A 12279-nucleotide genomic window follows, 5' to 3' on the forward strand; every position below is an offset into this window, starting at 1 on the left:
TTTGTTTTTGTCTTTCAGCAGTTTGATTCTGCTATATCTTAGTGTGGATACCTTATATTTTCCATCAAATTTGGGAAATTTCCCCATATTATTTCTTCAGATATATTTTTCTTCTTTCTCTTCTCCTTTTGGGTCACCCATCACAAGTATGTTGGTGCGCTTGATGTGTTCTGAGGCCCTGTTCATTTTACTTTAGTTTTATTTCTTTGTTCTTCTGTTGATTTATCTTCAGATCCACTCATTCTTCTGCCGTCTTGAATCTGCTTTTAAACCCTGGCTGTGAACTTTTAATTTGTTACTGTATTTTCAGCTTCAAATTTTTCATTTGATTTTGATTTATAATTTCTGTCTTCTTAAGAATCTCTATTTGTTGCCCTGGCCGGTTTGGTTCAGTGGTTAGAGCGTCGGCCTGTGGTCCTGAGAGACCCGGGTTCGGTTCCCGCTAGGGGCGCGTACCTCGGTTGCAGTTTGTCCCCGGCTCTGGTCGGTTGTGCGGGTGGCAGCCACTCGATGTGTCCCTTTCACGTTGATGTTTCTCTCTCTCTCTCTCTTCCTCTCTCTCCCTCCCACTCTACCTGAACAAAAAATGGAAAAATGTCCTCTGGTGAGGATTAAAAAATAATAATAATAATTAAAAAAAAAGAATCTCTATTTGTTGATTCCTTGTCATACTTTTCTTTAATTTCTTAAACATGGCTTTCTCTAGTTCTTTGAATGTATTTATAGAAGCTTCTTTGTCTGCTATTTTGGTTTTGTTGCTAAATTCAGTGTCTGGAAACACTTAGAGACAGTTTCTCTTCACTGCATTTTTCCTCAGTGCAGGTCATACCTTGCTGTTTCTTTACAGTATCTTAAGTTTTTGTTGAAAACTGAACATTTTAGAGGATATATTTGATCAATTCTGGACTCTGATTTTTCTAACTCTGAAATTTGTTGTTTCTGTTTTCTGTTTTTGTCTGTTTTATAAATAACTTGCCTGTGCTAAATGTCTAAAATTCGTCTCTCCTGCAGCTAGTTATTTTACTGTATTTTATTTTATTAGTTTAGTTTTAGTTTGTTTCTTAGGGTTCACCTGTGTCTGTGTATATCGGTGGTGAGCCGACCTTCTGTCCTCTGCCAGTGGATCTGGGTGTGAGTAGGGAAGCACATTCAAAGCTCAGGTAATTTTCAAGTTAGCTCTGGCTTTTACTTTCGCGGGCCCTTTTGTGTCTCCTTCACATGTATGTGCAGCCTCAGAGTTGGCCAGGAGCGCATGCTTGGCCTAGACCCCAGCACATCTCCACGTTTCTGCACTCAGCCTTAGCCTGCAAAGTCTTGGTTCAACCATGTAACCTTGGCTAGTGGAGCTGTTGGCCCTCCCTGTTCACTAGCTTCTGGATTGTCACTGCCACCACCGCTGAGCGTGGGCGTTTCCCACTGCTCCAGGTCCCGTGAGGGAAGCTGCAGCTGCCAGTCTTCACACCCTGCTCCATCCTGGCAGAACCCCCATGTCGACCAAGTAGAGGGAGGGAGGAGAGGGGCAGGCCGCAGGGGAAGACAGGAGCCGCTCCAAGCCAGAATGCCACAGATTTCCACTGTTCTTGCCTGAAGTTCAGCAGTTTTGCAAACAGAAGGCTCTTTGCCTTCGGTTGATTTCCAGAGCCCTGCTTGTTTTGCTTGTCTGGGTTTACAGTTATTTGGGGGGGGACTGGATTAGCCTATTGCCTCACTTGATTGGAGTGGAACTTCCATCACCAGAAGCTTTTTAACTGATAGTGACTTTGTTTGGTAGGCTTATACAAATTCTAGTGTTCATTTGATATTTGGTATATCAGGCTTATTAAGCTGATTTTCTACTTTTAAAATAAATATGACTTATTAAGCTCTGTTTTAGGATGGTCATAAGTTCTAGAGTAACAGCTTTCATTATTGCATTATGGAAAAATTGCTTTTTCTATTTTTTTGGTTTTTGAGTAATTTAAAAAACAAAATGGGGGGGACTACAGTCCCAAGTTACTTGCATAAATACTGAATTTAAATTTGTATATCTAAGATTATACTGCATTGGGTCACATTTTTATAAATATAGAAATTTCATATACTTTATAACAATTGCTTATTAAATTCAACAGTATCACCTCTTTTTTGCCAATAGGATTTAATATGGCCACATATTATTTTCTAAGATAGAGGAAGTTTTTCATATTGAAATAAGATTTACTTAAAAGTTGTAAGTACTTTAGGGATCCTTGACAAAAATAGCACTTTGAGGCTATAATATTCTTGTCACAATTAAAAGGTTTGTTAATTTGTCAAATTAGAATTTCATTCTTATAAACTAAAAAGTCTGTTGTGTCATTTCTGTGGGTCTTTGAGCATATTTACTATGTTGATTGTTTTTAGGTTCATGAAAAATTACCATGGTTTACCTTTTATTAAATAACTGCCTACCAGGTAGCCATTAGCTATATAAATAGCTTTTCAGTTGTAGTAACAGTAACTTATTTTAGAGTGGTCCACCCCTCTCGGGATGTCTCTTGCAGGTCGCTTTGAAGAAGAATTCATCAAAATGCGCATGGAGAGACTTCAGGCGTGGATGACCAGGATGTGTCGGCACCCGGTGATTTCAGAAAGTGAGCTTTTCCAGCAGTTTCTAAGTTTCCGAGATGAAAAGGTAGGATATTTTATGATAGTTCTACTGTATTTGAGAATTATCACATTCATACCAATTTTATGTCTGAAAGCAGTTAAAATTATGTTAGTTTGGTGTTTAGGTATTTCTCACTTCCTCCACAAAGACAATAGGGATAGAAACCTAAATCCCAACCATAAGAAATTAGTCATGAACTCAGAAAGAACTGCTTACCAAGATGGTTTTCTATAAGCGGAGAACAGATTGGCCCAGAGTGGACAGGGTGAAGGACATGCTAGGGTGAGGAATTGTATCTAGATGCTTTTAAAAATTGGATGGACCCCAGACTATGCAGGATATTATCAGCATGAAGTGAGGCAGATAGAGTGATTTTTTTGTGGTCACACTTTTAAAAATTGATTTTAGAGAAACATTGATGTGGAAGAGAAAGGGAAACATCAGTGTGAGAGAGAAATATTGATCAGTTGCCTCCTGTACATGCCCTGACCAGGGATTGAACCTATGACCTAGGTATGTGCTCTTACTGGGAATCGAATCCACAACCTTTTGGTGTACAGGACAATGCTCCAACCAACTGAGTCACCGGCCAGGGCTCTGATCACATTTTGACCTTACAATGTAATAGCTTTTTTTTTTTTTAATTATTTTTATTTATTTATTTTTAATCCTCACCCGAGGGCATTTTTCCATTTTTTGTTCAGGTAGAGTGGGAGGGAGGGAGAGGAAGAGAGAGAGAGAGAGAGAGAGAGAAACATCGATGCGAAAGGAACACATCGAGTGGCTGCCACCCACACGACCAACCAGGGCCGGGGACAAACTGCAACCGAGGTACGCGCCCTTAGCGGGAGCTGAACCTGGGTCTCTCTGGACCACAGGCCGACGCTCTAACCGCTGAGCAAAACTGGCCAAGGCTATTTTTAATTTTTAATTGATTTTTAGAGAGAGAGGAAGGGAGAGGGAGAGAGAGAGAAACGCTGATGAGAGAGAACATTGATTGGCCATCTCCTGCAGGCCCCCCACTGGGGATTGGGCCCACAACCTGGGCATGAGCCCTGACCAGGAATCGAACCGGTGACCTCTTGGTGCATGGGTCGACTCAACCACTGAGCCACACCAGCCGGGCTGTAATAGCATTTTGAAAGGAAAAGTAGATTCAGAATTGAACCATCCCTTTAAAAGCAACACTGTTTTTCCAGAACTGTAGTTGTGAGCTCAAAATAATTGCTAACCTCTGCCTGCTCCTGTGGGCAGTCTTTCTGCCAATGGCCATCTGTTCCTTTTTGATAATCAAGAAAAAATTGGCTGTGCGGCACCTCGATATTGTCTGAGAAAAATAATTTTCACTCTCAGTAAGCTGTTACTGCACTCTTTATGGTATCTTCTTCTCTGAAGATGTTTTCTCCGTAGTTTCTCTCATGACAATTATTACATATCTTGGAAAACAGTCTAAAAAATAGCCCTGGCCGGTTTGGCTCAGCGGTTAGAGCGTCGACCTGCGGTCCTGAGAGACCCGGGTTCGGTTCCCGCTAAGGGCGCGTACCTCGGTTGCAGTTTGTCCCCGGCCCTGGTCAGTCATGTGGGTGGCAGCCACTCGATGTGTCCCTTTCGCATCGCTGTTTCTCTCTCTCTCTCTCTCTCTCTCTCTCTCTCTCTCTCTCTCTCCCTCTCCCCCTCCCACTCTACCTGAACAAAAAATGGAAAAAATGTCCTCAGGTGAGGATTAATGAATGAATCAATCAATCAATCAATCAATCAATCAATCATCAATCAATCAATCAATCCCTGGCCGGTTTGGCTCAGCAGTTAGAGCGTTGGTCTGCTGTCCAGAGAGACCCGGGTTCGGTTCCCGCTAAGGGCGCGTACCTCGGTTGCAGTTTGTCCCTGGCCCTGGTTGGGTCGTGTGGGAGGCCGCCACTCGACGTGTTCCTTTGACATCGATGTTTCTCTCTCTCTCTCTCTCCACTCTGAACAAAAAAAAAAAGGAAAAATGTCCTTGGTTGAGGATTAAAAAAAAAAAAGTTCGGGTGCCAACAGCAGATACGAAATAAATTATGATCCTAAGAAAAGAGTCATGAAATTATTTTCATGTTTAATCAAATAGAATATTACATACCTTGTTGGAACTTGCAGACAGAGATTTATTTGCTAAACTTTGTAGTAGTTTTTTCTGCTTCAAGTGACCACACATACAATATAGGCCTAAATATTGGGGCTCTGTGGGTTTTTTTTATCCTCACCCGAAGACACTTTTGCATTTATCTTCAGATAGAGCAAGAGGGAGAGAGGGAGGAAGAGAGAGAAACATCTATGTGAGAGAGACACATCGACTGGTTGCCACCCACAGAACCGCAACCATGGCTGGGGACAAACTGCAACCGAGGTATGTGCCCTCAGTGGGAACCGAACCCGGGAATCTCTGGTCCAGAGGCCGACGCTCTAACCGCTGAACCAAACCGGCCAGGGTGGGGGCTCTGTGTTTTTACAGACACGGGTATACACATAACACAGTGTAAATATCTGGGAGTTAGTTTCAGTTACTGCTTATTTCTAAAGTTGACGGGCTTACTTGAATGTGTTGTATGTAACCAGGCTGGGAATTAGAAAACATTGAGGTGTTTCAGCGTTTCTTTGTGAACTGGTATATATCATAGGTCTAGCTTTGCAGGCTGCTCTGAAGGACTCTGGTTTTTCTGGTAGGATGTGATACTCAGTCACAGTATATCAGCTGCTAGATTAGGTTCTTTGGGTTCTGTGAGTCAGTTTTGTTCTCTTGTAGTTACAGAAACTGTAGAACCCCCTCCAAGTTTGTTGCCTTCCTGGTGACTCACAGACTTCAACAAGGGCTTATTTGATTGATTTGACAAGGATTTATTTAGAAAACACTTCTAAAGGTTGTGTTTTTTTTGTTGTTTTTTTTTTTTATCCTCACCCGAGGACATTTTTCCATTTTTTGTACAGATAGAGTGGGAGGGAGAGAGAGGAAGAAAGAGAAAGAGAGAGAGAGGGAAACATCGATGTGAAAAGGACACATCGAGCGGCTGCCACCCGCACGACCAACCAGGGCCGGGACAAACTGCAACCAAGGTACACGCCCTTAGTGGGAACCGAACCCGGGTCTCTCTGGACCGCAGGCGGACGCTCTAACCGCTGAGCCAAACTGGCCAGGGCCTAAAGGTTGTGTTTTATGCAGAATCCTAAAAATAATAATCTAGACGTTCATTTTTTTTAATGACTGCCACCTTCAAAGATTGATCAACTTACCATAAAAGTAATATAAAAGAAAAAAGGAGTGAACAAAATAGACCCAGAGACATAGAAGTAGAGTGCAGACTGACAAACCTCAGAAGATGGGGAGGGGAGGGGGAGGTAAACCACAGAACTTGTATGTGTATATGCATAACCATGGACATAGACAACAATGCTGGGGGTGGGGGGAGGAGGGTGTCAGTGGGTGAAAAAGGAGTCAGGGCATTTGAGTTCTAGTCTTGGCTCTGCTTATAACTTCCTCTGTGATCTTGGCTGGGCATTTAAACTCTTTGGGTCACAATTTCATCACCTCCTAAATGACAGTGTAAACCTAAATAATCACTTAAAACTGTGATTTTATGGTCAACAGTAACATATAGATGGATGGACACAGAAAATCCCAATGCAGGTACAGAAAAATTACTAGAAATAAGTTGTTAGTAAGATAGCTGGATACAAGACATTGCGTATTTATATACTGCAATAAACAAAATGAAAGTCTAAAAAACGTATCATTTACAATAGCATGAAAAATATCAAATATCTAGGAGTAAATACAAGAAAATTTACAAAAAATCTACATAAAAGACTGTGAAACGTTGTTGAGAAAAATAAAAGAAGACGTAAATAAATTTTCCAGTATTATCTTTCATGGATTGAAGAGCAGTAAAGATGTCATATGAGAACGTCAAAGCATTAAAGAGCCGAGATACTCTTGAACAAGAATGAAGTGGGAGGAGGACGTTATCGGATATCAAGACTCACTGTAAAGCTGCAATGATTTCAGAAGCATAAAGATAAACAAACAGACCAGCAGAATAGAACGGAGTGGACACTTGTGTATGTGACACAGAGGATGCGGAGTTCAATGGGGAGGGACAGTCCTTGTAATGAATGATACTGAGCCCATTAGAAGGCACCACGGGGGAAGGTGAAATTTGGTGCCACCTCATAATAATGTACTGTTGATCTTGTTAGGGCTGGTGTTCGTATTATATCTATGTTTGTAAAACATGGCCTTATATGTTAAGAATATATAACACAGCCTTATAGCTGAAATTATATCTGAGATTTCCATTTAAATAAGCAAGAAAAACAGGTAGAATAGAGGAAAGTAGATAAAACAAAATTGGCAAAATTTTGATAATTGTTGAGGGCTGAGTCTGTAGGGGCTTGTACTTTCTCTCTACCTTTTGTGTATGTTTGAAAGTTTCCATTGTTTAAAGTTTTTGAAAACTCAATTCCAGATCATTCTCATGTGTAAATGTGAAAGGCAACACAGTAAAGCTTCTAGAAGATAACGCGGGAGAATATCTTCATCCCCCTAGAGTAGGGAAGGCTTTCTGAAATGAGACAAAAATGACTAACCATGTGGGACGAGACAGGTAAATTCCACTGAGTTAAAATTAAGAACTACTGCCCTGGCCGGTTTGGCTCAGCGGTTAGAGCGTCGGCCTGCGGTCTGGAGAGACCCGGGTTCGGTTCCCGCTAAAGGCACGTACTTCGGTTGCAGTTTGTCCCCGGCCCTGGTTGGTCGTGCGGGTGGCAGCCACTCGATGTGTCCCTTCACGTCGATGTTTCTCTCTCTCCCTTCCTCTCTCTCCCTCCCACTCTATCTGTACAAAAAATGGAAAAATATCCTCGGGTGAGGATAAAAAAATAATAATAATAATAAATAAAAAAAATATTAAGAACTACTGTTTATCAGCAGAAGCCATTAAAAGTGAAAAATAAACTAAGATATGAACATGAATAACCAACCAAGGGCTGGATTTTAGAATATATGAAAACCCATATAAAAAGATAAGATAATCAACCCAGCAGAAAATTTGTAGATTTGGTCAAGTACTTCCCAACAGAAAGTATCTGAATCCTGAACAAATGTTTAGAAAAGTACTTACTATCATTAGCATCAAGGAAATGCTACGGGGAATACCACTGCGTACTCGCCAGATTTAGAAGATCTAATCAGATCAAGTGTCTTCTCAGTGACATGAGGGGCTGCTGGAACTCACACACTGCTGGTGGGTGTGCAAATTGGTAAGACCAATTTGGAAGACAGTTTCATGTTATCTACTAAAGTCAAACAATTTTCCACTCCTAGTATACCTAAGAGAAACGCGCGCGCGTGTCTGTGTGTGTGTGTGTGTGTCAGGAGACATATACATAGCCGCTTCATTCATAACTTGGTAGGGGCCAAGGGTGACAACCGGTGTTAGAATGGACAAATAAATGGTGGAATATTCGTACAATGGAGTATTGTGCAGCTATAACAACAGTGTGAATTCAGCTCCTATACATATTGAGCAGAAGAAGCCACAAACACAAAACTGTATGTAGAGTTCTTTGCTAGTTTAAAAAAAAAAACGAGCAAAACTGTAATTTGGGGACTCATGCTTAGGTGGCAAAGCTAAAGAAAAGGGAGGGAATGGCAGCCATGAAGGAGAGAGGGCGATGGCTCTTCACCCTCGTGGGGCAGAAAGGCTAGTGACTGGGAAGGGGCGGGAGGGGCCTTCTGGAATGCCAGCTCTTTCCTCGTTCTCGGGCTCGGTGCTAATTACACAGCAGTGCATGAGCATTCCTTGCATCGGACACTTTTCTATATGTACGTGTATATATGGCACATATATCTTGCAATAATATGTTTTTAAAATTATCTCATACTATTCATACTCATCTTGTATTTTAGAAAAGCTTTAACCTTTTTTAGAACTAAATAACCTAAAAACTAGAGGCGCATTGTCAGAATTCATAGGGTGTGTTTATACTCCCTGTGTTTAGATTAGTAGCTGCTGGGAAAGGAACAGTGGCTGAGTCACCTCACTCATAGACCTTGGGCTCCCGGAGACCATGCCGTGCAGGGCACTGCCACATACGAGGTCACATTTGAGATGTGTAGGCCTGGCCCGTGCTGCAGAGAGACGGCGTGAGCTCTGCTTCCTGAGAATTGGAGATGCTCAGAGAGCAGTTCTACCAGGGGGTTTGACAGACCAGTTTGCGCTCTCAGACAGTTAACTCACGACACTCCCGTTTACAGGAATGGAAAACTGGGAAGAGGAAGGCCGAGAAAGATGAGCTGGTGGGAGTTATGATATTCTCCACCATGGAACCAGAGGCCCCTGACTTGGACTTAATAGAAATGTAAGAGATAACTGCCCAATCTGCCTTCTTCTCCACTGTCCGCCCCCTTTGCTCACAGGTCTGGCCAGTCCAGCTCCAAGTGGAACTCGGTCAAACTTGAGTGTAGGAAGTGAATGGGCTCGTAGTCGAGGAGAGCGTCACGGTGTGAACACGTCTTTCCAGCCGGTGGCAGATGAGAGTCTGGCTGCTTTTTACCTGGCAGTCGGTGGTTTCCGAGTTGACGCAGTAGTTGGTGGCTACTCCCACCGAAGTGTGATGAGACAAAGGGGCGCAGAGCCCGCCCACACCCACGGCACAGCCAGAGCCGAGCTCTCTGAACATGGCCTCGAAGGAAGGCATCTCTGACCTGTTTTTACTGAGTTCTTTATCTGTCGTTTTTAATCGTGTCATCTTTTTTTAGTGTAGGCTTGGTTGATAATCCGGAGTAGTTTTTTTCTATGTAAGGACTAATAAAAAGGCTTGAGGTTTATTTTTATTTTAAGAAACTTTTTTCTTATAGAATCATTGCTTATGTGTTACCAAAAATATAGACAAGGGAAAAATGTCTGCAGTCTTTCAACTGCCCAGAGAAAGTCAGTGTTAAAATGCTGGCCTCCATCTGCAGTCTCCCTCACCCTCCTCGGCACAGGCATCGAAGGCAAAGATTGTCTAAGCAGAGATGCCCTCCCACCCTGCATTCTTTTATAATCTTAAGTTTCAGAGTATATTGTGATGACTTTTTCAGGCTGGTAAATACTTTTAACATCCTTAAAGAACTGGTATGTTCAGTATTACCTTAGATCAGCGGTTTTCAACCTTTTTCATCCCGGCACACATAAACTAGTTACTAAAATTCTGTGGACACCAAAAAATATATTTTTCGCTGATTTGACCAAAAAAATAGGTATGATTTTGATTCATTCACACCGAGTGGTCATTGTTGTATTGGCTGTTGTTTTCTTTTATTTGACAGTCTTAGGGAAAAGAGGTCAGTGCCTCTGACTAAATAGTCAGGTATTGCATGTTTCAAAAATTCTGCAACACGGTGATTGAAAATTGCTGCCTTGGATGGTCCTGTATCCAGGATAGTTTCTGTGGCTCACTGTTGGCAAGAATGAACACCTACTTACCATGAGCAACCCATATTATTGTTTTAGAGGTTCCATGGTACCACCCATAATTGAATTTTACCAAATAAGAAATTTGAGAAATGAGGATTTTATTCACGTTAGAATAATTTTACTTAACATTCACAGGGAATTGAGGGGGAAGGGAAATAGTAAAATGTAAATGGCACATTTCTAAGCAGTTCTTTAAAAACCTGAATCAAACCTGTTTAATGACTGATTTGCTTAAAGGGCGGTTGTTACAATGCAAGAAAACAAGCACTTGTGGTTTCGTTCGGTGTGAGTCTCCCTGACCACGTTGGTGCTTTTCCTCCCACACCGGACCCTGGACATTTGGTAGCTAAGCCCAGAAGGCGCCTTCTTGTGTTTTTGCCCCACAGCGAACAGAAGTGCGATGCTGTCGGCAAGTTCACGAAAGCCATGGATGACGGCGTGAAGGAGCTGCTGACCGTGGGGCAGGAGCACTGGAAACGCTGCACAGGACGTGAGTGACCCTCCCCTCCCGGTCGGGGCCGCACCCTCAGGCCGAACTGTGCAGTGACCTGAAGTCATGTCCTTCCGAGCTCTCCAGTGACCCTCGCTTCTCAACCCGAGTTAGACAACAGACAGTTGTCTCGAACAAAGCCAGTGCGAGAACGCGCATCAAAAATACCACATTTGCTTAACTAGTTCCTGTTACTGGGGTTTTGTAATCTATGGAAAATTCACCTTTCCTGCATGTTCAGAGAATGCTTGTGGTTATTTTACTCTTATGAATTTATTTTTAATCTTCATCCATTGGTAAGACATTGATTTGACTAACGCCCTAATTTTTAGGGGGAAAAAAACCCATGTAATTGGTAGAAAGCATAAGACAGGTCAGACTGGGAGCACTGCTTGGGGCACGTGGCCCCGTCGGCCATGGCTTCCGCCTGCGGTCTCACGTCCGCCAGGTCTTCTTGTCCCCTCACGTCCCCTGCCTGCGACTGTCATTCTGCCAGAGCACATGTGCTGCGTTCCCCAGAGCCAGGCAGCTCTGCTGTCACTTCGCCCGGCTGGAAGCAGGTGTGCAGCTGTGCCTGCCGCACCTCTGCCCTGTTCGCCCCGAGGCTGGGAGGCTCCAGGAGCGGGGCCACCGATGCGACTCTCACATCGATGTTTCTCTCTCTTCCCCCCTCCCTCCCACACTGCCTGAAGATAAAAGCAACATAAAAATAAAAATGGCTTTACTTTGAAGTGTAAAAGTAATACATAGCCATTTTTAAATCACATTAGTGCTTTGGTACTCAGCATAGGAAGGAGGTTAAATTATCCATTTTTGTAAAGATATTTTTTTAAGGTGGTATTTTTTCTCTAAATAATAGGAAAGAATCAGAATTTGAAGTTTGAAACAACTTTAATGAACAAGAAACTGAATATGGAGTGGCTTGGGGTGAAATATTAAAATAGCATAACAGAGTTAATAGCAGTTATAAAATCCGTTGACCCTGACCTGAAAGTGAACACTTCCATCTGGCCTGCAGGCACATCTGGCCGTCCCCCACCTTTGAAAGAAGGTGCTGTAGGAACACAGCCATCCCCATTTATTCACATGTCGTCTGTGGCTGCTTTCCTGTTCCAGTGGCAGAATTGTGTAGTCGCAACAGAAACCTGTGGCCGCACCGTGCCTGAAGTACTCACTGTCTGGCCCTTTGCAAAAAAAAAGGCATGCGCGCCTCAGCCTGAGGGGGCCTCCACCACACAGTTTACATCCACGAAACCCCCGTAGGGCAGCTCCGCGTGCCTGGGGCAGACACGCCGTCCTGTGCCGGGGAGCGCGGCTGCGCGAGAGCAGGACTGAGCCTGGGGAAGCGGGTGTGCCGATGCGGGGCCGGCAGAGTCCTCCAAGCCTGTGGTCACCAGCAGTGACCGTGAGTGAGCAGGGAGTGCACTTCTCTAGAGTGCAAGTGAGGTCATTCATTTACGTCATGGATGCAGCCCTGGCTGGTTTGGCTCAGGGTTAGAGCGCCAGCCCGTGGACCACAGTCCTGGGCTCGGTTCCCGCTAAGGGCGCGCGGTTTGTCCCCGGCCCCGGTTGGGTCGTGTGGGTGGCAGCCACTCGATGTGTCTCTCTCACATCAGTGTTTCTCTCTCTCCCTCTCTTCCTCCTGCTCTATCTAAAGATAAATGCAAAAA

General features: G+C 43.4%; 1 protein-coding gene across 3 annotated transcripts in view; it reads left to right on the forward strand.

Moving 5' to 3' along the window:
- The window catches only part of SNX9 (sorting nexin 9), an 89463-nt gene that overhangs the window by 62514 nt on the left and 14670 nt on the right, over nt 1-12279 (forward strand). For all 3 annotated transcript variants that reach the window (XM_036247851.1, XM_036247850.1, XM_036247849.1), the window contains exons 10-12: nt 2523-2653; nt 8916-9019; nt 10506-10609. In XM_036247851.1, the coding sequence (XP_036103744.1) occupies nt 2523-2653; nt 8916-9019; nt 10506-10609 (339 nt within the window). The remainder of the gene's footprint in view (nt 1-2522; nt 2654-8915; nt 9020-10505; nt 10610-12279) is intronic.

This window comes from Molossus molossus, unplaced genomic scaffold, assembly GCF_014108415.1.
Source record: "Molossus molossus isolate mMolMol1 unplaced genomic scaffold, mMolMol1.p scaffold_m16_p_8, whole genome shotgun sequence".
In the NCBI taxonomy this organism is placed as follows: Eukaryota; Metazoa; Chordata; class Mammalia; order Chiroptera; family Molossidae; genus Molossus; species Molossus molossus.